Here is a 27029-nt window from a genome sequence, read left to right as displayed (position 1 = left end):
GCAGGTAACTTCTCTGTACCCTTTTCAAATGTTAGGCTAGATTTCGCCCAGATTATCGAAAAGTATACCCATAAAGTTTAATCGAATTTTAATAAGGTTGTGCGCGTATTACTATTCGACTTTGAGTGAAACACGCTAAAAAAAAATTAACATGAAAAAGTTGTTGTTCGAACAGCTTTTTTTCCTTAAAAGCGCCCACTTTGCGATGTATGAAGAAAAGTTAGGTAATTATATTGCCTTTCATGAGAAAAAATATCAAGCAAATCTGAGGGGTACCATTTTTGGGAAAATGACTTTTAATTTTTAAATTTTTTTTTTTAGAGTGTAGAAACCGATTTTTTATTTTATTTAAAAATTTTTATAAAATTTCAGATTATTTGCTAAAAGTTCGCCATACATCACTTTTTTGTAGGGCTTGTCATTTTTAAGCTATATCGATTTGAAAAAAAAATCGACAAAAAACTTTGACCCTTATCAAATGTTAGGCGAGATAAATTTTGAAAAAAATAAGTACGCAAAGTTGCTTAAAATTGCTAAGTCTCCACACCCACAAAGTTCCATAAGGTTCTGAGAGGGTGCTGCCAACCACTGGATGAGTTGGCGTGAAATCCGTCATCTTCTACTTGTAGCTGAGTTAACACAAAATGTCCTATTTTAATTAAAATGATTTTTGTATGTTTCTTGTACAAACGGAAAAATTTCCTCTGGGGCCATTATCGCTGTTAGTTTGTTGTCGTGGTATTTTTTCAGTGCGTCAGTTATAATGTCTGCGTCAAATGCATTCCTACAAATTATAGTCCGTTGAAAGCTGGTAAATGGGTTTTCCGAAATGTCTGTGTTTATCCGAGACTACCTGAAAATTATTTAATTCCTGTAAAAATAAATGGGTCGTTCTACACAGTGTATATAGTAGTCGTCCGATGAATTCGCGTAATGGATTGTGTTGCAATATGATTTGTTGTCCTGAATTTCCGCATTTGGTACTTCATTTTCCTGGTTTGATGCCTTGTTGTCCTCGTGCTCGTTACTCGGTGCCTCAATTCCCACCTGTTGTGTTTCGGTTTCCTGTGTGATTGAATCAATTTTAGAGAGGGAGGGGAGAAGAGAGAGAGAGAGAGAGAGAGAGAGAGAGAGAGAGAGAGAGAGAGAGAGAGAGAGAGAGAGAGAGAGAGAGAGAGAGAGAGAGAGAGAGAGAGAGAGAGAGAGAGAGAGAGAGAGAGAGAGAGAGAGAGAGAGAGAGAGAGAGAGAGAGAGAGAGAGAGAGAGAGAGAGAAAAAGAGAGAGAGAGAGAGAGAGAGAGAGAGAGAGAGAGAGAGAGAGAGACCACTTTTGTGCCACTAAATGCTCAATACTCACTACACATTACGAGGATTTTTTCCTAACCCGGTCTAATAAGCAGCCACCAATTATGATTTTTTATCATATCTCAATAAATAATTGACCTACAGACCACCGTCAACATACGCATTGATTTACGATCATCATTTTCGTAACTATTCAACACGATAAACAGTAAAAAAAAACTTACCATTTTCACATGAAAGTTCACGGACATGGATTCAATATCGGTCTACTGTCTCCATGGATGTAACTTTGACCACTCGAAAACAGTCAGTTTATGGTTGTTGGGTTGGGGAAAGTTTCCCCTATTTGTGTTCGATTGGCCTGGAAAGAATCAAGGCCGTAGCCAGGTTGCGAGCAGGGGAGAGGCGAATTTTTTTTTACTATGGTAAAATTTGGCCGAATGCCATTTCACCGAAAGCCTTTGTGTTGTTGAGGATAGGAGGGGGGCCATTTTTCTTGCCCCCCCCTCTTTGTCTACGCCTATGGAAAGAATAATCAACGTTTTGTTTATAAAATTTGATAGCACCCCGAGCAAAGTCCAGCATCAAAATGACAGCAAATTGAAATCAAGTTTTGAAATCAACATCATAATTTGATTTCAGCTTCGCAATTCACAAATTCGATACCAAATGTTGTTTTCATTTTGCTGTACATTTACTTTTCAAAAATATGTTGTTGCGGGTTTGTTTTCATTGCCTTAGCATAACATCAAATTGAATACTTGTTTTGTTATCAACAGGAAAAAAATATATCAAATTTAGTTTTCAGTTTGCTCTCACTGATAGCAGAAATAGTTTTCAATGATTGTTTTGCTCTCAATTTTGATATTTTAACCGTTAAAACGACCAAAACGACAGCAACCTGAGTAATCATTATCAGCGAAATCACAACATCAAATTTAGGTTTCCATTTGATCCCAGACTTTGCTCGGGTACCCTTTCAATTGTTGGTCTATAATATATTAAATTGGTTCCGCTTTTTGATAGATCGAAATTCTATCCGCCAGACTATAAATATAGCGACTAAAGTTTACATCCCGTAACACTAGATATGTCTATGAAAATCCTGAATTTTTCTAATCCGAAAAAATCCTAGACCAAACCGGAAATTGAACCCAGCCACCCCACCGTCAGTGTTGTCATGCTTTCTCTAATAAAAGTAATCATAAATGAGAGCTTAACGACGTGTTCGGGGTATAATCCAAACCATTTGTGGGATACTTTACCCATCCGGGATACAGTTCGTTTATGGTATTTGTTTATTAGGGTTGCAGCTGTCCCTTTTCCAACTGAGCTAAGAGAAACAGCATAGTATTTTTTTCTTTCAAAAAGGCGCATATACAGAATTAATATTTATATTCAGAAAAAGATGTATATAATATTATGAGAGACAAATTAGCTGAAGACATCATTTACACTATTGAATTTGGCCCTACTCCCTTCTGTGCTTGAAAACGAAAACGAAAATATTTGAAATAGATCACAATTAAGATTAATTTTGAATCACGGGTCCAACTTTATCTAAAATATAGGAAAACATAATTTTAAATCGACTTAGGGACGTAAAAATGCATGGGAAAATTAGTCAAAACATTCCAAGTTAGGGAAATATTTAGCTAGAAAGGGAGCAATCCCGAGCAAAGTCTGAGATCAAATTGAAATCTAAATTTGATGTTGTGATTTCGCTGATAATGATTACTCAGGTTGCTGTCCCTACTCCCTTCTGTGCTTGAAAACGAAAACGAAAATATTTGAAATAGATTACAATTAAGATTAATTTTGAATCACAATGATTAATTTTACGGGTCCAATTTTATCTAAAATATAGGAAAACATAATTTTAAATCGACTTAGGGACGTAAAAATGCATGGGAAAATTAGTCAAAACACATCAAGTTAGGGAAATATTTAGCTAGAAAGCGAGCAATCGGGAGCAAAATCTGAGATCAAATTGAAATCTAAATTTGATGTTGTGATTTCGCTGATAATGATTACTCAGGTTGCTGTCGGTTTGGTCGTTTTAACGGTTAAAATATCAAAATTGAGAGCAAAAAAATCTTCCTGTGACATCACATTGAAAACTATTTCTGCTATCAGTGAGAGCAAGCTGAAAATAAAATTTGATATCCATTTTTCCCGTTGATAACAAAACAAGTATTCAATTTCATGTTATGCTAAGACAATGAAATCAATCCCACAACAACAAATTTCTGAAATGCAAATGTGCAGCAAAATAAAAACAAAATCCTAATACCTATATCAAATTTGTCAATTGTATAAACTGAAATCAAATTATGATTTCAGTTTGGTGTTGATATCTAAACTTGATTTCAATTTGCTGTCATTTTGATGCTGGACTTTGCTCGGGATGTTTGTAATATTGAATGGAATTTCAAAACCAAAGCTAAGGAAAATATTGATTTATAGAATATTAAGTAAGGGAGAGTTGACACAACAAAAATACAGCATAATATAGCACAATTGGTTTATTTTTTCAAGTTTCGTAGCAACATAAATGCTTGTTCCTATACTATTAATTTAATTAAAACATCACCAACTTTTCCGCTTTAGCCACCTGCTGCAGAAGAGCTATCTTTGCTTAGTATGCAACTTGCATCACAATTCTTGTTCCACTCAGGATATCGAACAAAGAAAACTATTCGAGGTGTAGCGATTGATTGGTAAATTGTTCGGTCGTTGAATAATTAAAATATTTGTATAACGTATTTATTCTACTACATAGGTATGAAACCCTGTGTCAACATATTCGGAATTCAGTGATTGTCAGGCAGTGGTTTGCTGCAAATGTCCTAATGAATCCACCAACAAGACTATGCGAATATATCCTAGCTGCACCGTCTCCGGAAATCCGTTCGGTGTTTGGCAAACTAGTCGTATTTTTCTGCCACTGCGCCGCCAATGACGACCCGCTTTCAGGATTTGATGGAAGCAATTTGTGTGAACAGGTGCTCATTGCCGTGTTATCGCTGCTAAAAGGAGATGTTGCTGACTACGGAAAACATCTTCCACAATACTTCAATCTGTTTAGTTTATACGCAGGTCTCGGGATACATGAAAAACAACAATTGATTAGGGTATGTATTTTTTGTAATTTAATATTGGTATGTGTTTATTGTTTTTCATGTGTGTTGTTTTTTTGCTATGTGTACAGCTAAACGTTCCTGCCATATTTATGAAAGTATCATTAGACGAAGGTCCTGGACCGCAAATAAAGTATCAGAATCCAGATCTGAGTAAATTACATCATGTAGTTTCGCATTTGATTCGATCCTGTGACGTTTCAAGTAGGTGCCAGAGCTCCAACAGTGCCGTTCCAGTGAAACCAAATATTTACATTGATCCGCATATAACTTATGACATGTTGATGCCTATTTCTCCGGAGTGTAACGAATACCTCTTCAATAAAGTAAGGTACATTATCACACAACCATATTTGGTAAAATATTTATATACTGTCAAATTTTATTCAACACAATTACCTTTCAGTTACGTCAAGCGATTAATTGAGGATACAAATATAGGTGAAGAAGGAGTGAAATTGCTACAGTATTGTAGTTGGGAAAATCCTCATTTTTCTCGATCATTACTTACGGAACTACTGTGGCATTGTGGATACGCTTACTGGCATGATATGAAACACCATACTGAACTGCTGTTACAATTGCTGCTGATAGAAGACTCTTGGCAGAACCATAGGATACACAACGCTATTCTTGGTAAGTATAAATTTAATGAATTTAAATCGTAAAAAAGGTATGAAGATGCATTCATTTGTGGTAGAAACTCTTCCAGAAAAGGTAAGAGTCATTAATCTATAGGGTCTGATGGGCCAAGAGTTCCACCATAACAATTGCATGTTCTATATATGCCAAATATTGAATATTTATATGAGTTTGTAACCGTATTGTAAGTTCATAACATTGCCTTCATAAATCAGCAAATTAAATCTTGGTGAAAACGAGCTTACTGAAGACTTAAATACACAATGAAGCAATTTCTTTGAATTTTAAATATTTTTATAAATGTTGGGGTGGCACTCGGCACCTTTTAAGAAGGTGATTTTTGAATAATTGATGATAATATTTACCTATTCTTTGTTTTTTATTATTAAATACTTTATTTGTACAGGCTCAATCGAATAAACGTTACAGAGCCGAGTTATCATTTTCGTTATACATTATTAATGTCTTATATTTAAATTTAAAGGACCTGGATCGAATACTCGCGGTTGTCTCGAGGTTAGTGGAGAGTTACAATTTTTTGGAGGGGAAACGGGAGAAGGATGTTTGAAATGTGGTTTACGATACAAATATTTAATTAATCCTAAAACATGAACTTATTTCTATTCATCTTGAAAACAAACATTAAAAAATAAAACCCACACGTACAAAATACAAACTAAAGACAAGCTTAATCAAACTTACAATCTAAGATTAATATTCTTAAGGTAAGCATATAAGAGTTTCATAAATTCCAAAGCGCGTCTAGCCTAAATATCCCGAACTGGAACATTTGGTTGTCTACCTCGAGCCCGAAGGGAATCGTACAGCTCAGATCTGACTCCACGATGCTCAGCACAAGACCAAATAATGTGATCGGCGTCCTGGTAACCTTGTCCACATTCACAGAGACTGCTATCCCCCAGCCCAACACGGAACAAGTGAGCGTTTAACGAATAGTGATTGGACATGAGGCAAGACATCAGACGTATGAAGTCTCGACCCACCTCCAACCCCTTGAACCAAGGACTCTTCGACACCTTACGGATGGTCGAGCCCTTTACTGCATTTATTTTGCCAGCTGGCGAGCGACTTGACACTCGTAAATATCGCCTTCCATAGTGCCCACCTTAGCAAGTGAGTCCGCCTTCTCATTGCCCGGAATCGAGCAATGAGATGGGACCCATGCAAAGGTGATGACAAAAGATCTTAAAGATAAAACACTTAGAAGCTCTCGTATTTTCATGAGAAAATACGAGGAGTGCTTTACCGGCCTCATGGAGCGAATAGCCTCGGCAGAACTGAGACTATCCGTAAAGATAAAATAGTGATCTGGTGCAAGTGAGGCGATAGCAGTGCTGAGTTGCATCACGGTACTGATAGCCTTTAGATTGACAAAAGATATTCCTACGGTTAATAATCAAAACAACAGAGAACCCTCTCTCCGTAAAACTTCTCACCAGTATGATACAACAACCGTGAGATATCGTTTTTTGCTTTTCTCACTCATTCGCAATATCACTAACATCTATCATGTGGTACCATCATATCACCGAGGAAAAATAAAAAAGACATATGAATTGTCCGTCATCTCATTTCGAGCATAAATATGGTTATGACGGTCATTCCTCTTCCAAAATCACGGATAAGGCGATAGTTGGGATGTATCAAGGAAAAAGTATTACCAGAAATTATTATTGTGAGAATTCATATCTGCATGAACACGTACTACCTGCAGTCAAGAATGCTTATTCATGGATAGAGATTTTGCAGCTATTTATTTTTCCGGATACAGTGACGCTTGAACTCGAATAATAAGGATGCTGACCGCATATCGTATCCACATTACCGAAGCCCAAGTATCAAGCTCTCTCCTTGTCATTCAATCTAACTGTCAGGGATGGCTTTGATGAAGACGGTCTAGTGAGGTAAAGGTGTTGCCAAGTGATATGCTAGTTGACCGTCATTTTTTATATGTGACGGTGATATGAGGATGACTGTTAAGGTACAATAACCGTTATGATAATGCACAGCACTGGGCGATAGTTTCTAGTGTATAATGTATTGCTGCCAGCTCAGCAACATATACGGAACAAGGAGCTTGAAGCATTCGAGAGGCCCTATGAAATTCGTTATAAGTAACCAGCGGACGCCTCTATTAGTAATCCATCTGTGAAGAACGATCTTGCGGAACCAACTTGGCCAAACTTTGCAGTGTATAGACTTCTCTAACGTTTGTGAAATGCACAAGTATAAATGCAGTACTTTGGGTAAATTACTTGTGCAATTCACAAACGTCAGAGAAGTCTATAATGACGGAACAATCATGGAACGATGATGTTCTGGGATTCCGCGAATCTATTGCGTCATTGATAAATCAAAACTAACTGAATTGCCGAAGTCGGAGAAGCATATACGATGAGGATTATGCTGTGAAGGGCTGACATCCTGTGTTATGTACACGTAGTACAATGACATAAAACTACATTCAAAGTGTTTTTTATGTTACTTCATACGCGAAGTTAACGATTTTCAGAGTTGGTTGGAAATGCTAACATGAAGCTTTAGTGTGATGATTTATTAGCTAGAGAATGATCTTTAGAAGAGGGTAGGTGGATAGTTCCGTTAGAGTACGGCTCTTCTAAAGATCATTCTCTAGCTAATAAATCATCACACTAAAGCTTCATGTTAGCATTTCCAACCAACTCTGACATAAAACTAGTTTGAGGGTTTAGCTCAAGAAGTGAGTCGAGTGCTAACGCGATACGAAGACAACGATACTGGATACGTTCCAGTTTGATGATATGTGTTTTAGCCGCCAACTGCAAGCAAAAACTACCGTACTCTAAAACCGATAAAATCGTTGTCCGGTACAACGTTAGAAGATTTTGCGGATGAGCTCCCCACCACGTTCCGGTGATTGTTCGGAAAAAAAATGATCTTTTGTTGGCATTTTCGTCTCAGATACTCAATGTGGGATCGCCAGGTGCATTTGAAATCGAACCAGACCCCAAGATATTTGAAAGACGTGGAATGAGTGATCGCCTTACCCAAAACTTGAAGCTTCGGTTGTGCTGGGCTACGCTTCCTAGAAAAAACGACCAACTCAGTTTTCTCCGTGGAGAATTCGATACCTATCTGGATAGCCCAAGTAGACAAATTGTCTAAGGTATCCTGTTATGGTCCTTGCAGGTCGACCCCTTTGGGCCCTGTCATAGACACTACACAACGTGTAGTTGTCACTTAGACAATTTTCAATTTCTCTGACGTAGAAATTATACAAAAGGGGGCTTAACATGAGCCCTTGTAACTAAATCGAGTTTCCATGAGAAAAGCTCATATGTTTCTCTGACAGCAAATTGTACAAAAAGTTATTAATTAATAGAGAAAGGCCACAAGCGTGGAGTTTGTCTAAAAGAACTTCAGCTGAAACTGAATAAAAAGCCACTTTAATATCCAAGAACACAGAAGCCATATTTGCTCTTTTTATTAGCAAAAGCCAACTGAATTTCTGTGGAAAGCAACGCTAGACAGTCGTTCGTTCCCTTGTCCCTACGGAAACCAAATTGAGTATCTGAGAGTATGTGGTTTATTATTTGGCCTGCTAATTTGTCCAGGCGAAAAAGTATCATTTTCTCCAACAATTTTCGAATGCACGATAACATCGCGGTGGGACGATACTAGTTATGATCTGACGCGGATTAACCAGTTTTTTTAATGGCTATAACTCTCACTCGCCTCCAATCATCTGGAACAATATTGAGCTTCAGGAACTGACAAAACAAGTTCAACATGCGCCTCTTAGCGACGTCTGGGAGGTTCTTCAACAAGTTGAACTTGATCCTATCAGCCCCCGGAGCCGAATTGCGACACGAAAGGAGCGCGAGTGAGAACTCCAGCATTGTAAAAGGTTGGTTGATCTCGTGTACTGAATTCGACGTTTCGCGAGGAATCATCTGTGCTGGCACGGAATCAGGACACACTTTTCACGCGAACATGAGAATCCAACGATCCGAGTACTCCTCGCTCTCGTTGTTTGAAGACGCATCCTTCGAGCCGCGTTCCAAAGCGTATTTATTGTCGTTTCGCGCGATAATCCGTCCACAAATTGCCGCCAGTATCCGTGTTTCTTGGCTTTTATGAGGCTCTTGAGTTCGCGTTCAAGAGACGAGTACGCTTCGTAATGCTCGGGTGTTCCACGTTTCCGGAAAAGCTTAAACGCGTCGGACTTTTCACGATAAACCTCTGTGCATTAAGGGGAAGGAGGTTACCTACGAAAATACCTTCCTGGAACCGGCCGAGTTTGAGCTTGAAGCGCGTTGTCCAATATCAGTTTGGAGAGGAAGTTATATTCCTCCAACGGTGGAATCGATCACAGTCTTGAACTTTGTCCAATCGATATTACGGGTGAAATCGTACGCGAGGTTCTATAACATTCCCCAGAATGTACCATTCCCTAGAAAAGCATTCTCCAGAATGTACCATTCCCCAGAAAAGATGATGAAATTAGTAATTTTCACTTTCTTTTTTTATGGATTTATGTATTTATCAATTCCAAACCATTTTTTAGCTCTTTATAAAATGACAACCTTCAAGTTTTCGAGCACTTCGTTCATCATTTAATAAGTCAAAAGGTCTATTATGCAATCCAATTCAACCAATCGAAAACTGTTAAACCTTATCGAAAAATTGTTCGACATGAGTTGAAGAATTTCTTGTGATGGATTAAAAAATCGGTGCATGGAACGTTGAACTACCGATTACAAATTTATAACATTATTCCACTCGTTATTATCCCAAATGGTCAGAGACGAACCAGCCCAAGGCTAAAAGTCTCTTTAATAAAGAAAAAAAAATAAAAAATCCCGAATGGTCCTTACCCCGAATCCCTTGCGAAAAGCTATTGATTATATATTTTCTCTTTTATATATTCAAAGAAGGGAATATTCCCTTCTTTATCGTTTATACAAAGAATTAATTATTTCCTTTTCTTATATTTTCAAAGAAGGGAATATTCCCTTCTTTATCGTATATCAAAAGAATTAATTATTTCCTTTCGTAATATTTTCAAAGAAAGGAAAACGCCTTGATCTGATCCATTAAGAAGTATTTCTATTCTTTTTATATACGCGAAAGAAGATTCCAGGAGTGACTATAATAAACAAAAATAGTCAATCTAATACATGGCATACAGTATGCAAAAAAAGTTTATCCACCCCCTACCAATTTACATTTTTTTTTGTTTTCTGGTGAAAATCAGTTTAATTTTATGAGTATTCCTCAATTTATCAATTTATGTTTATTTATCACATTGCCATTGAAAATACGGCGTTTATATCTTTTCTTGAGATTTCATGTGATAAATGCTGAAAAATTATAAAAAATTACGCAAAAAAGTTTATCCATCCCCAAACGGATACTATGATTTAGTGTGTTTTACAGAGTTTTAGTGTGTACACTCAGGTCTTTTTTTACACGGGGGTAACGGTACGTGTAAAAAAAAACCGTGTTAAAAAAAACCTACGAGATTTTGATTTTTCGCATGCTAAATGTTTAAAAAAAAATCGGATTTTGATGCCATTTGTAATTAAAGCATGATATGGTCCATATAGACATATTTTAAAAATTTCTGTATTTACACCAAAAATTGTGATTTTTTTTAAGTAAGCCATTCGATTACGTATAGCTTGAAACGGATAATGTGATTGGAATCAAGTCGATAGGTTGTATCGTTGTCGAGAAATCGTTAAAAACGTACCGTGTAAATCGTGGAAAACCGTGTAAAAAAAACCGCGTAAAAAAAACCGTGTAAAAGAAGACTTCAGTGTATTCTGCAACTTTATCGAATGTAAACATTGTGTCTATCTGTCATTTAGTGATCTTGAAGTTTTCGTGCTCAAAATTTCAGTTTTGTGTTCAAAATTGGAAGTTCTTTGTTTCAAAATGCCCAAAAAAGACCAAATTTCGATCAGTATCCGAAATTTGATTATTGAACATCACAAAACTGGCAAAAGATACCGTGATATTGCCGATATTGTCCAGCTTCACAAAAACACGGTCGCTGGAATTGTGCAGATGTACAAAAAGCGTGGTTCTATCTCACCAGCTAAGTGATCGGGGCGTCCTTTAAAGTCAACTGGCCGAATTGACAGAGGTATCGTGACGAAGCCGGTGCTGAACCGGGGACTATCAGCTCCGAAAATTGCGAAACAGTTTGAAAGCGAGTTTTCCATTCAACTGACATCACAATCCGTACGAAATTGTCTTCATAAGAAAAGCTCTTAAGAAGTCATGGTTGTCCGCAATATATATAAAAAAAAAAAGATTGAAGTGGGCCCAGGACCACATTTCATGGGTCAGTGATGACTGAAATAAAATGATCTGGAGGAACACTCATAAAATTAAGCTGATTTTCACCAGAAAAACAAAAAAAAATGTAAATTGGTAGGGGGGTGGATAAACTCATCCATGTCGTCTTCTGACAAAACCTACATTTTGTCTTACTCGTGGGAGCGCAAAACGCTCACCACTAAGCAATTATCAAATTCACACAGACACAAAACAAAATTAAAACACAGAAACACAAAATGAAAATTTAACTGATGTAGGAACTTTCTATAATGCTGCACAGGAACACTATTCATAGTTTCATGGGTGATCTAGCATTGGAAATGTTTTGGAGTGCTTTTTCCTGTTTATTGGTCATGACAACTAATAAAACAAATTATTGCGACAATCAGACCCATTTGCACAGCAAATTGAAGCATTCCAAGATTCGTTTGCATAGGAATATCTCCAACGATGATTATCCTCGGGAAATTTCGTGTAACATTTGTAGATTCGCATAACGTTTCAAAGTGAAAAGGGCATTACAAGTTTTGTTTACTAAAGCTGATAGGCACTTTTGAAATGTCACGTAAGAGTTCATCAAACGCAGGTTTTCTACACCTGCATGTCAGTATAATAATTTTCATCTTTAAAAAGAAAACTTATACTATAGCTTATCTAATTATAAAGGGAATTGATTTTTGACATACTATTAATTATTTTGTTGGACACTTGTTCTGAAGTCTCAGCATTTAAAATTCTATGTACAATACCAAGTCAAATTATCTCAAGCTAAAAGTAAGCGCAAGTCAGAAGAAAAATTATGATTTCATAAAATAAACTATAAAACAACGTCACAGCTATGTTGTTAGACTTGTTTTTAAAGACTTAAGAATGTAAGACAGCATATCGCATCACGAGGCAAGGCAGATTCTGTCCACCCCCTCCCTGCGTCCTAGCAAGAAGTACGGTCGACTTAGTTCGCGCTCCGCTATTTTGGAAGTTTTCTCGCTATTCGCTTGATTTAAATTATCAGTTTTTTCTCGCTTAGAGTTCCCAGTTAAACAATTAACTAAAAGTGAGTTTTTTTCTGAGAAGAAAGTGTGTTTTTGGCATCATCGGAAGGAAAATTGTTTTTGCGATTGCCAATTCGCCGACCATTTTGCGCACCATCGGTGCGTGGTAACGCATACCTGCACACGGATCATCGTCATCGAGTGTCAGCATCTGCCTCCGCATTTACGCCGCTCATCTATCATCGTGTGTTCAGCTGAGTGCCGACCCTCACATAAGCACACACCAACGAAGACCGCCCGCACACGCGGATCGAAGATCATCCACGCTGCCCGTCGCTCCGCTGCTGCTGTGTAAACGCTCGGTGGTAATAGTATAGGATTATCAGATAAGTTTTTATTCTTGTTTCTCTTTTTCGCCCATCAGTTAAATTTTAAGTTTGTGTTCTGTGTTTGTAGTTTTTTTTTGTGTATTGTGTCCGAGTGATTATCGTTTCAGTGGTAGAGCGTTTTTCGCTCCCACTAGTACGGCAAAATGGATATTTTGTCGCAAGACGAAATGGACGTTTTGTCGGAAGATGACACTTCTTTGGACGATATCCTCAAGTACCTCAATATTTCTGATCCTCTCAAAAGCATTGTTCTGGCAATGCTTCCTTCTGTGAAGATTCTCTTGAAGCAGTTGACATTGAAGTGGCCCCTCCTTGCAGCAATCATTTCCTTCGATGAATAATTTTCCAAACGTGGTCGGGGATTTGATCACTGTTCTACAGTGGAATTGTCGAAGTCTTATTCCTAAATTAGACTCATTTAAGTTTTTAGTTCACAATAATGATTGTGATGCATTTGCTCTTTGTGAAACTTGGCTCTCTTCAGATATAGATCTTCCTTTTTATGAATATAACAGTATTCGACTGGATCGTGAGGATTCGCGTGGAGGAGGGGTACTTTTGGGGATCAAAAAGTGCCATTCCTTCTATAGAGTGAATCTTACACAATTTACAGGTATTGAGGTTGTCGCATGTCAGGCTATTATTAAAGGTAAGAGCCTTTGTATTGCTTCTGTTTATATTCCTCCTAGAGCCGTTGGTAATCGAAAACAACTTTCAGATATCTGTTCGGTACTTCCTGCTCCACGGTTGATTATGGGAGATTTTAATTCCCATGGTACAGGCTGGGGGGAACTGTATGATGATAACCGTTCTACTATGATATATGACCTCTGTGACAACTTCAATATGACAATTCTTAACAATGGAGAAGTAACACGTTTGGCTGGTCCATCCTCAAATGGAAGTAAATTAGACCTCACACTTTGCTCTAACTCATTATCGTTGGATTGCACGTGGAATGTGATCCAAGATCCACACGGTAGTGATCACTTGCCGATCAAAATTTCGATTGCCAGTGGGTTCAATCCGTCGGAATCCGTTAATGTCGCGTACGACCTCACCCGTAATATCGATTGGACAACGTTCAAGACCGCGATAGAGGAAGCCGTGTCGTCGGTAGAAGCGCTTCCACCGTTGAAGGAATATAACTTCCTCTCCAATCTGATCTTGGACAGCGCGCTTCGAGCTCAAACTCGACCGGTTCCTGGAACGTCTTTCCGTAGGAAACCTCCTTCCCCTTGGTGGGACCAGCAATGCACTGAGGTTTATCGTAAAAAGTCCGACGCGTTTAAGCTTTTCCGGAAACGTGGAACACCCGTGAATTTCGAAGCGTACTCTTCTCTTGAACGCGAACTCAAGAGCCTCATCAAAGCCAAGAAACGCGGTACTGGCGGCAATTCGTGACGGATAATCGCGTGAAACGTCGATGAATACGCTTTGGAACGCGGCGTGAAGCGTAACCGGTCTTCGAACAACGAGAGCGAGGAGTACTCGGATCGTTGGATTCGCGTGAAAAGTGTGTCCTGATTCCGTGCCGGCACAGATGATTCCTCGCGAAACGTCGAATTCAGTAGACGAGATCAACCAACCTTTTACAATGCTGGAGTTCTCACTCGCGCTCCTTTCGTGTCGCAATTCGGCTCCGGGGCTGATAGGATCAAGTTCAACTTGTTGAAGAACCTCCCAGACGTCGCTAAGAGGCGCATGTTGAACTTGTTTTGTCAGTTCCTGAAGCTCAATATTGTTCCAGATGATTGGAGGCGAGTGAGAGTCATAGCCATTAAAAAACTGGTTAATCCGCGTCAGATCATAACTAGTATCGTCCCATCGCGATGTTATCGTGCATTCGAAAATTGTTGGAGAAAATGATACTTTTTCGCTTAGACAAATGGGTTGAGACGAACCACCTACTCTCAGATACTCAATTTGGATTCCGTAGGGGCAAGGGATCGAACGACTGTCTCGCGTTGCTTTCCACAGAAATTCAGTTGGCTTTTGCTAAAAAAGAGCAAAAGGCTTCTGTATTCTTGGATATAAAGGGGGCTTTTGATTCAGTATCGGTTGAAGTCCTTTCAGACAAACTCCACGCTTGTGGCCTTTCTCCATTAATAAATAACTTTTTGTACAATTTGCTGTCAGAGAAACATATGAGCTTTTCTCATGGAAACTCTACAGCTTCTCGATTTAGTTACATGGGTCTCCCCCAGGGCTCATGTTTAAGTCCCCTTTTGTATAATTTCTACGTCAGAGAAATTGACAATTGTCTAAGTGACAACTGCACGTTGAGACAGCTTGCAGATGACGGCGTAGTGTCTATGACAGGGCCCAAAGGGGTCGACCTGCAAGGACCCTTACAGGATACCTTAGACAATTTGTCTACTTGGGCTATTCAGCTAGGTATCGAATTCTCCACGGAGAAAACTGAGTTGGTCGTTTTTTCTAGGAAACATAGCGCAGCACAACCAAAGCTTCAACTTTTGGGTAAACCGATCACTCATTCTATGTCCTTCAAATATCTTGGGGTCTGGTTCGATTCAAAATGCACCTGGAGATCCCACATTGAGTATCTGAGACGAAAATGCCAACAAAGGATCAATTTTCTCCGAACAATTACCGGAACGTGGTGGGAAGCTCATCCGCAAGATCTTCTAACGTTGTACCGGACAACGATTTTATCGGTTTTAGAATACGGTAGTTTTTGTTTCCAGTCGGCGGCTAAAACTCACATCATCAAACTGGAACGTATCCAGTATCGTTGTCTTCGTATCGCGTTAGGATGCATGCACTCGACTCATACGATGAGTCTAGAAGTGTTGGCGGGCATGTTGCCACTATCGGATCGGTTTTTGGAATTGTCCCTCAGCATCCTCACCCGTTGCGAAGTAATGAACCCACTGGTAATCGAAAACTTTGAAAAGCTTCTCGAGCTGAACCCTCAAACTCGTTTTATGTCATTGTACTACGAGTACATAACACTGGATGTCAGCCCTTCACAGCATAATCCTCATCGTGTATGTTTCTCCGACTTCGGCAATTCAGTTAGTTTTGATTTATCTATGGCGCGGGAGATTCGTGAGATCCCAGAACATCATCGTTCCATGATTGTTCCGTCAATTTACGCTGCAAAGTTTGGCCAAGTTGGTTCCGCAAGATCTTTCTTCACAGATGGATCATTAATAGAGGCGTCCGCTGGTTTTGGTATTTATAACGAATTTCATAGCGCCTCTCGAATGCTTCAAGCTCCCTGTTCCGTATATATTGCTGAGCTGGCGGCTATATACTATACGCTAGAAACGATCGCCTCACTTCCACCAGATCACTATTTTATTTTAACGGATAGTCTCAGTTCTGTCGAGGCTATTCGCCTCATGAGGCCAGTAAAGCACTCCTCGTATTTTCTCATGAAAATACGAGAGCTTTTAAGTGCTTTATCTTTTAGATCTTTTGTCATCACCTTTGCATGGGTCCCATATCATTGCTCGATTCCGGGCAATGAGAAGGCGGACTCACTTGCTAAGGTGGGCGCTATGCAAGGCGATATTTACGATCGACAAATCGCCTACGATGAATGGAGCGTAGGAAGTTTGGGACGATGGCTATATTCGATCATCCCTAAGGTGTCGAAGAGTCCTTGGTTCAAGGGGTTGGATGTGGGTCGAGACTTCATTCGTATGATGTCTCGCCTCATGTCCAATCACTACTCGTTAAACGCTCACTTGTTCCGTGTTGGGCTGGGGGACAGCAATCTCTGTCAATGTGGACAAGGTTACCAGGACGCAGATCACATTATTTGGTCTTGTGCTGAGCATCGTGGAGTCAGATCTGAACTGTACGATTCCCTGCGGGCTCGAGGTAGACAACCTAATGTTCCAGTTCGAGATATTTTGGGTAGACGCGATCTTTATGAAACTTATATATGTTTTCTTTAAGAATATTAACCTTAGATTGTAAGTTTGACTAACCTTGTGTTTAGTTTTTGTTTTGTTCGTGTGGGGTTTTTTTTAATGTTTGTTTCTGTAATAATTGTATAATTACACTGTGGATACCAAATTGAATAGGAATAAGTTCATGTTTTAGGAATAATGAAATTTTTGTATCGTAAATCATAACTCATACCTCCTCCTCCCTCTCCCCATCCATAAAACCACAGACAAACAGACGTAACTCTTCATTGCGTATCTTCGTACATGCATTTAACGGTTGATTTGAATATTATCAGTTCCGCGAACTACTCGCCGCAGCGCTGGCATCGGATCACTTTGACGTTTCTATATATTCTATAGAACTTTTATGCAATATTGTTTACGAGTTAGCGAGCAAGCTTGTTTTCCGCGAGAAGCCAGATAGATGTCGCTACTGAGGTTATATGTTTTGAGATACTATGTTTTCAAGAACAAGTTTTTCAAAGAGTTACGTCTGTTTGTCTGTGATAAAACTGTAAATCTCTACTAACCTCGAGATGACCGCGAGTAATCGGTTCAGTTCCTTTAAATCTAGACTTAAGACATCAATTATGTACAACGCAAATGATTAACGGCGCCGGTGGTGTAGTGGTAAGCGTGATTACCTCTCACCCCAGAAGGCCTGGGTTCAATCCCAGTCGGCGCCGCCGGGATGTTCTGAGGCATAACATCTCTGATCACGCCTTCCTTCGGATGGGAAGTAAAGCCGTTGGTCCCCGGTTCATGAGTTTGATGGGTCGATAGGTAGGGTCCAGGTGTGGGAGCTGCCTTCCTGGCACGTCGGTAGCATTGGTGCTCAGCACGGAAAACAAGATCGACGGAAAAAACAAACCAAAGGAAAAAAAAAACGCAAATGATAACTTGGCTCTGTAAAGTTTATTCGATTGAGCCTGTACAAATAAATTAATTAATAAAAAAAAAAGATTCTGTCCACTTACCTTAGGTTTTTTTCTTTTATTTTTATTTTTTTATTTATTTTTTTTTATTGTTGTCAATCAGTGTAGACCGTTTTACAATTGTTGCCTTAAGTGCTATTTTTTACAATTTTGTCTTTGTTATATAAATTTTAGTATGTCTTGCGAACAAATAAAAATACTACAGTTCCATTTCAAATGACAATTTTTTTTAAATTTTTGATCGACCTTCTACGATTATGTTGAAACTTTGCACAGTTGTTTTTTTATTGTCCAACATGCCATTTTACATATTTGATTCCCTAGTTTTGTACACAACTAACACTTGAAAAGGACTTATGCAAAAATGATACGCATCAATAGAAAAACATATATGTTGCGAACGATTCGTTTGATTGAGATGGTGTCATAGAAGAAGTTGCGGACAAGTATTGTGTCTTTCAAGAAAAAATAGGGTTACGGTATGTAATGTGGGTCTAGTCCTTTCATTCGGCCTATCACGCAAATAAATAATTAATTAAGGAATATTACACAAAAAATAAGGAAAATATTGATCACTGATGATTGATAAATGTGTACCACACACAAATCAATTTATATCACAACATTTCAATACATTTTCAGCTCTCGTAAGTAATAAAACTGGTTGAGAATATCACTCTGTTCGGAGTTTTTAGCCGCCATGACTTCTAAGGTTAAGATGGGAAGGTTGCACTGACGATCATCAAATGGCCTGATTATGGCATTTATTGAATGGAATTACCTGATAATACACACTAGACGTAAAACTCACAGTTACTGTTTGAATATTTTATGTTTATTTTAATTGTTTAACAACGTTTTCACAAGTAAATCATGGACCCAACTTTAGGGACACATTTCTTTTCTATGTTCCTAACTTTGGCCCATGAAATTCATTTGACAGCATATAGCAATAAGAGTAACGTCAACAATGTGGTTTGCATTTGGATGATAAGGAACGAACAGGAAGGGAGATTTTTTCTGCCAAATCTGTATAATGAACATCACAATGTTTTGATTTAGATATTCTGCGGTCGAAAGACGATAAGCGAAATTTTTAATTTTTAATTTTTAACTTGAGTGATTTAATGTAGTTTTCGTAAAATTTTCTCTAAGAAATGTTTTGAGGAATGAAGAGTATTAAGTTAACAGTGATAGTGATAAAAAAAAATACATAAGAAAACGTTACCAAGAGCGTTTTTTTTGAGAATCAAACAGGATAGGACGAAGTTGCATCCATAAATAGACCCAATTTGGGGACAATAGACCGATATTACATACATTTCCCTGGTGAGTTTTTGTCTTAAAAAAAGTAAGTTTTTCAACTTTTTGCGGTTCCTGATAGCAAACGACATGATAAGCATATCTAAGCATACCATTTAGCAGTAGAATATCGTTTGCAGGTAAATTAATTGATGAGTTATGATTAAAAACGTAATCTATGGCTGCATATTAGACCGAGGTTAGGGACGTATACCCTATACACTGTAAAATTTTTTTTTTACAAAAAAAAAATCAAAATTATCCAAAAAAATTAAAATTACTCAAATTGTATATTTTTTTATATTTATTTTGTAGTTTAGGTAAAGTATTACCTACTGACACTGTACATTTGCTAGGCAAATTATAAACAAAAAAGTTATAAATTATTTTAAAAATAATTATTTTCCAAAATACAACTATCAATAGTTATAGAATAGCTTTGAAATATTTTTATGTAATATTAAAACACATTAAATTTACAATAAAAAAGCTCATAATGCTTAAATTGCCCAAAGTTGTTATTTTCGAGATACTCGTAGGTTAAAATTCACTTATCGCATATTTTGAGACACGAACAGTAAGTAAACTGTTACTATCATTATAACAATGATAATTACAAATATATCCGCCATCCTTCTCTTGTGTCTCCTTTTTCGGTGCTTAACTAGCCACTACTTTTTGAGTGTTTTCCACGTTAATTGAGTCACCACTGTTTTTTTTTAACTTCTGCCTTTGTGTTGATGGTCCGGGTTTAAGGTTTATATTCTCAGCGAACAACGAATTGTGGCAACCCTGAGGCAAATCAGGGAGGTCCGAAGTGAAAATGTTACACAATATAGGCCCAAGAATACTACCCTGAGGAATTCCAGCTCTTACGGTAGTTGATCAGATTTTAAATTTTGATAATTTACTTGCAGAGTTCTGTCAGTTAAATAATTTTGAACTAATTTCATAATATAGAGTGGAAAATGACCCTTCCCTTGGCCAGTGTTTGCACCTTGTTGCTGGTGGGCGGGCTTAATTTCATGCTTTATAGTGGAATGTTGGAGACGGTAGGTTTATGACCGGCGTGTGCCGCGATAGAATGGCGCCATGGGCAGGCAATGGGGATTACTAAGCTTCCCCTCTCTGATGAACCACTGCATGAGAAAACCAAAGATCTAGTCTAGCAGTTATAGACGCATTTCGCGCCAAATCGTATTCGGAGCTGGCAGCACCCTCTCAGATTTCAATGAAACTTTCTGGATTGACTAAATATGCATACTTAGTTTTTCCAAAATTTATCTAGACTAACATTTGAGAAGGGCCAAACTTTTTCTGCCGATTTTTTTCAAAAAAATATTATGGAAAAATGACAACTGCTACAAAAATGTGTTGTATCGATGACTTTTAGGAAATTGTCCAAGTTATAAAAAAAAAATACTGGAAAACATTTCATTAGAGACCTACACTGAAAAAATCGATTTTTAAAATTTAAAGTCGATTTAAAAAAATGGCCCTGTTTGATTTGGATGAAACTTTGCCTCAAGATAGGTAATTATGTTTACTACCAAACGTCACTACATCGCGAGATGGGCACTTTTAAGGAAAAAAAGTTTTTCTTACAAAAACTTTTTCATGTCTGAACTGATTTTTTTTTTGATTTGCCATTTTCACACAAAACTAAACCAGCGAAGCTCAAAATCATCTCAGAATCCAATGAAGCTCAATTTGCGATTAGATTTTGTCTAATCAGCACTTTGATTAATCGAGAATTTCATATGAAAAGGGCTCATGATGCATTTATCGCCAAATCGAATTTGGAATTGGCAGCACCCTCTCAGAGTTCAATAAAACTATTTGGACATGCAGACCTTGTCAAAAAATATCATTCCCTTATTCTGTATATTTTCAATGTTTTAAACCTATTTTCATACATGCTATTTTTTCCTTTTTCCAAACAAGTTAAATATTTTTGGTTCATCTTCTGAATTAGAATACCTTTTTGCCGCTGCTTTGTCACCAGTTATAGGCACAAAACTGTGGAATTTCTGTGTGCCAGATATTGTCTTTGTGCTGTTATATAGTTCTTCGAGTTCTTCTGACATTTCGATGTACTGTTCAGGGGATATGTACTCGAAACGTAGTTTTGTGATATTTTTATCTGTTTGTTCAACTGGGTTCGTGGAGTTGTTATGGTGTTTTCATAATCTCGAGCAAGACTAGCTCTCTTTGCCATTCGCTTGAGAGTGCCACCAATGGCATCACAGGGACCTTTTCCATGAGACGTTGCAAAAAAAAATGCCATTCTGCTTCTAATCCATCCATGCTGAAATCTACACAGACTAGCAAAGTTTTTTTTTATTTTTGTATTGTGATGCTGCCCCATCTGACATAAAAGTAATTTTAGAAAAATCTATCGATTGTTTAATAAAATCTATCATTTTTTAGATGAACAACTGAACTGCAACTGTATCGTGAGTCATTACTTCTGATATGATAATGAAGCTAACATTTTCAAGTTTATTGTCTTTCTTATAATAAACTTCAAATGGTTGTTTTGTTGCTTGAGAATTATTCCAGTGATATACTTGAGCAGCGTTTTGGATAATGAATGAATAATTTTGCTAGAATTTTGCCTTCTTTTAAAGATTATTTTTTTATTTCTTAGAAAAGATGACTGTTGTTTGTGAATAAAATCATGAGTTATAAGTTTGTTAATTTTATCAATGAGATACGGAACAAATTCAGCTCTATGGCTCTATAGTTGTTGTTTTGAGTGCCATTGGTCATATTTCGTTGAGTATATGTGATTTGATATGTCGCTTGGTATGGTTATGAGCGATATCAAATTTGACCATACAGAACCATAATCCGGAATATCCGGAACCGGTTCTACGGTGGCCATATGGCTCTGTGGACGTCGTTTTGAGTGCCATTGATCATATTTCGTTGAGTAGATGTGATTTGATATGTCGCTTGATATGGGTGTGTGAGATATAAAATTCGATCATACGGAACCATAATTCGGAATATCTGGAACCGGTTCCACGGTGGCCCTATGGCTCTATTATTGTTGTTTTTAGTGCCATTGGTCATATTTCGTTGAATATATGTGATTTGATATGTCGCTTCGTATGGTTATGAGCGATATCAAATTTGACCATACATAACCATAACCCGGAATACTCGGAACAGGTTTTACGGTAGCCATTTGGCTCTGTGGACGTCGTTTTGAGTGCCATTGGTCATATTTCGTCGAGTAGATGTGATTTGATATGTTGCTTGATAATAATATAAATTTAACCATATGGAACCATATCCCGGAACATCCGGAACCGATTCCATGGTAGGCATGTGGTCTTATGAATGTTCTCTGTCATTTTCGGGAGTTCCACGAAAAAAAATCAATATGTTGTCGCGATGATATGTAAGATATACGATAAAGATTGAAAAAACATCCTCGTGCCAACACATTCTTGAATATATAGAAAAGAGGGAGGGTCCTGGGGGGAGTACCACCCAACAAATGTAAGAACCACTTACCGGAATGATGTTCAAAAAATCATTATAAACGGTCATGGCATCTCTGAGATACATATTTTTGAAATTGAAAGGTTTGTCCCGGGTTTTTACGGGTTAAACCCGAAAAAAAAATCCAATAAAAATACAATGATTTTGATTGTCATTGTAACCATAATATTTACTGTCAAAACATTGGATATTTTTGTCCATTACCATAAAATCACAACGAAATTCATGGTTCATAACAATAAAAATCATGGTATTTGAGAAATTTACAGTAAGAAGGGGCATCTTAACAATAAAAGCATCTTAACAATAAAAAAAAGTAATTTTTCTCGAACAAATTTGATCTCATCACACTAATTTTCGTTGTTTGAGCATTGTATCGTTAAAAATCGAAATTTATTTTTTCTCCTGTACAATAATTTAACAATAAATTTTAGTGTACTCGAAATTCAACAGTAAAAATTATTGTAATTTCGTTGTTTTGTTATAATTTTTTTTTCGGGAAAGCATGGGTTATGATATACCATATAGCATATACCCTATATAATTAAAAAATCAGCTAGGAAACGAACTTCAATGTGAAGCATTTGAGTCACTTGAAGGTGTCACCTGGGACGAAATAAGACATAATAAATATAGATCAAAGTCAAAAATACTTGAAACACGTAAAATTTTAGATTATTAGCTCAAGTGCAGGTACTTAATAAAGCATGGGTTATGATTGATTAGGTGAATTAGAGATTTCAATAATTTATTAAATTCGACTAATCATCATAATCATCAAATGAACTTAAATAAGAAACTTCAGAAAGTCTTATAACATTAAGTAGATTAACAAAAGAATTAGGATGCGGGGGGGCGGGGGGGGGGGGTCCGCTTAGGGAGGCAACTAATCTTTAATGTTGTAGAATATATCATCCTCTTGAACTATAAAATCTTCCTCTTGAACTTCCAATAAGAAAACGCGAGCAGAACAATAGCATTAAGCAGATTAACAAGGAGATGAATAGTTTAGGAAATAAGTAAAAGTAGAGGTATGTGACAATTAATATCTTTTAATCCTTTGTAGGTATTGTTTTCCCCTGAGTTTATTGTACTCGATAACTATATTATTCTCTCAATACGCGAAATCTCTGATATATGCGGTTAAAGCATTTAAGTTAACTTATTTCTTAGTGTTCAAGTACTTACATTTGTAAACAGCAGTCAATGTTAATCTATGAACTAAACCCTACGTGACTGTAATATCGATCTTTCCTTATGTGAAATTGATGCATGTTTAACATTTCACGGCTGTCGGAATAAACGCGCATACGTTTACGGTGCTTACGCAGAAGTGATTCGCAATTCGGTAGAGCTTACCAAAAGTTTTTTGGGTTTATTTAGTTTAGAATTTGTTCGGTACGGTCGCGAAATTTTGAAATGGTTTATACGTGCGCTAAAATAACTAAATTGAAACAAAGCTCAATAGTAAAATACAGTCAAGATTCTTATAGTACGGTTAATAGGGACCGCACTATAGGAACCTGCATTAACGAATACACGTAGCATATGGGATAAGAGCTAATTGGGACCAACACTGATTGTCGGGCAATTTGAAGAGATAACTTCCTGATGTCTTCTGAGAAGTTGTTAAGCAGAAAGTTGGTCACCTTTTGGGATGATTCAGTTTCCGGTAGAACACAAGTCTGATCCTGTGGAAGATCCGGAATATCCGTAAAAGTGGCCAATTCATGAAACTGATCCTAGAGCTCCGCGGATTTTTCGAAACCACTCATAAACGTCTTATCAGAATGAATTCGAAGTTGTGATCGGAATATGGGCCCTGGGGACCACGGAATAATTCACCGGAAGATCCGGAACATCCGTAAAAGTGGTCAATGCATGAAGCTGATCCTAAAGCTCCGCGGTTTTTTCTTAACAACTCATAAGCGTCTTATCAAAATTAATTCTGAGTGTTCACCAGAACATGCACCCTGGGGACCACGGGATGGTTCACTAGAAGATCCGGAGCATCCGTAAAATTGGTCAATTCATGAAACTGATCCTAGAGCTCCACGGCTTTTTTGAAACCACTCATAAACGTCTTATCATAATGTATTCGCAGTTGTGTTCGGAATATGGACTCTGGCGACCACGGGATGGTTCACCGGAAGATACGGAATATCCGTAAAAGTGGTCAATTCATGAAACTGATCCTAAAACTCCGCGTTTTTTAGAAACCACTCATAAACGTCTTATAAGAATGAATTCGGAGTTGTGACCCAAATATGGACCCTGGGGACTATAGGATGGTCCACTAAAAGAACCGGAACTTCCGTAAAATAGGTCAATTCATGAAACTGATCCTAGAGCTCCGCGGTTTTTTCGAAACCACTCATAAACGTCTTATCAGAATGAATTCGGAGTTGTGACTGGAATAAGGACCCTGCGGACCACGAGATGGTTCACCGGAAGATCCGGAACACCAGAAAAAGTGGTCAATTCAAGAAACTGATCCTAGAGCTGCGCGGATTTTTCAAACCACTTATAGACGTCTTATCAGAATGTATTCGGAGCTATGACCTTAATGTCTACGGATTTTTCGGAAACACCCATAAACGTCTTATCAGAATAAATTCGGAGTTGTGACCGGAATATGGGCCCTGGGGACCACGGGATGGTTCACCGGAAGATCCGGAACATCCGTAGAAGCGGTCAATCCATGAAACTCATCCTAGAGCTTCGAGGATTTTTCGAAACCAGTCATATACGTCTTATCAGAATGAATTCGAAGTTGTGACCAGAATATGGACCCTGGGGACTACAGGATGGTCCACTAGAAGCTCCGGAACATCCGTAAAAGTAGTCAATGCATAAAACTGATCCTAGAGCTGCGCAGTTTTTTCAAAACCACTCATATACGTCTTATCGGAATGTATTCGGAGTTGTGTTCGGAATAAAGAATCTGGAGACTACATGATGGTCCACTGGAAGATCCGGAACATCCCTAAAAGTGCTCAATTGAAATATCCTTGAGCACCACGATTTTTTTGAAAGTACTCATAGACATCTTATCACAATCAAATCGGAGTTTTGACCAGACAGTTTATACTGGGGACCACGGGATGGTCATTGTTTTGTGTAAATGTTGCAAGTGTTTAATTCATGAAGCTGATCCTAGAGCTCCACGGTTGTTTTTTTTCAAAACCACTCATAAATTAATATTAATAATAACTCAATAAAACGATGTTTTCAAATGGCTTATTGATTTAATTTTGATGTGATGAATTAATCCTCGTTAACTTGTAACTCCAAAGATACATCTCCAAGAAGTCAAAGGAAATAAGTCCATAACATCCAAGGAAGAATGTTCAAAAATTCCGTTAAAAGTGTCTAGAAGTTATTAAATACTTAAATGCCACCTAGAAATCATCCATGATAATAAATTAAAAAAATGTGTCTATGAGCAGTTCTAAAAAACCACAGAGTGCTTAGATCAGTTTTATTGACTTATCCACTTTAACGAAGATTCCGGAGGACCATCTAATGGACCCTGTGGTCCATTTTCCAGTCACAACTCCGAGTTCATTCTGATGAATTGTCTATTATTTTCCAGAGGAGCGTTCATGGTCTCCAGGGTCTATTTTCCGATCATAACTCCGAATTCATAATTATAAGACGTCGATGAGAGTTTACGAAAGAAAAAAACGGAGTTCTTGGGTCAGTTCCATGAATTGAGCCTTTTTACGGATGTTTCGGATCTTTCAGAGGACCATCCACTGCACAATGGTCCCAAAGCCGTATTTAGGAAGACAAAAATGTTTGCGCCCAAACCGTCAGCTTTAGGTATATATTGTCTTGGGGAAAGTTTCTTCATATTGTTTAGCCGATCTTTTTATGTTAGTGAAATTAGGGTGGTCCACAAAATTGGAGGTTTGAAAATACAAACTTTTTTTTATTATTTAAAATAGACCAATGCAATGTTCTAAAAGTTGTAGAACAATCAATTCGAAGCAATTTTGCTTAAGACGCCAAATTTCTATCTCTTATGGTTCATGAGTTATGATTTTTTAAACAAGCAGGTTAGGATGGCCCCTAAAAAACAGATTTCTTCGAATATCTTTTCATAAGTTCATTTCTCGTAAAAACCTTGTTTTGGTTACATTTAGAACTTATGATGACGCATATTTTTGCTGAAGCAACCAGACTGCTATCTTTTTTATTATTAGAAAATTCATGAATATTTTCTTGGAAAAAATGATTGTATTGATGATGATGATGATGATGATGATGGTCCCACCTATTACCCCTACAAAGGTTTGAGCTGGACGATTTATCTTTAAGATAATTAAATATGACATTTTAATCAGGTTGGCAAACAAAATCGAACTGGTGTCAGTTACAGATATAAATTCCCTCTAGAGTTTACAGTTGCTTCACAGCGATATAAATGTGGAAAAGCTCAGGCGTCCACCTCTTAGTTCGCCTTTTTGTCCACCTAAAATATTCATAAGTATTACAAGCAATCAAGAGTTAATGAATAATCAACAAAGAATCCTATT

The 27029-nt window shown here is 37.6% G+C and overlaps 1 protein-coding gene across 1 annotated transcript in view; it reads left to right on the top strand.

Moving 5' to 3' along the window:
- The window catches only part of LOC135703928 (probable ubiquitin carboxyl-terminal hydrolase FAF), a gene marked incomplete at its 5' end in the record, with an annotated part of 221182 nt that overhangs the window by 121360 nt on the left and 72793 nt on the right, over positions 1–27029 (top strand). The window contains 4 exons of the mRNA XM_065225294.1: positions 3915–4024; positions 4087–4438; positions 4516–4775; positions 4851–5080. Coding sequence (XP_065081366.1) covers positions 3915–4024; positions 4087–4438; positions 4516–4775; positions 4851–5080 — 952 coding nt within the window. The remainder of the gene's footprint in view (positions 1–3914; positions 4025–4086; positions 4439–4515; positions 4776–4850; positions 5081–27029) is intronic.

The sequence above is a fragment of the Ochlerotatus camptorhynchus genome, unplaced genomic scaffold (assembly GCF_037179485.1).
Source record: "Ochlerotatus camptorhynchus isolate MF236.1 unplaced genomic scaffold, CSIRO-AGI_Acam_v1.1 ptg000223l, whole genome shotgun sequence".
NCBI lineage: Eukaryota > Metazoa > Arthropoda > Insecta > Diptera > Culicidae > Ochlerotatus > Ochlerotatus camptorhynchus.
This window is presented reverse-complemented; position numbering and strand designations above follow the sequence as displayed.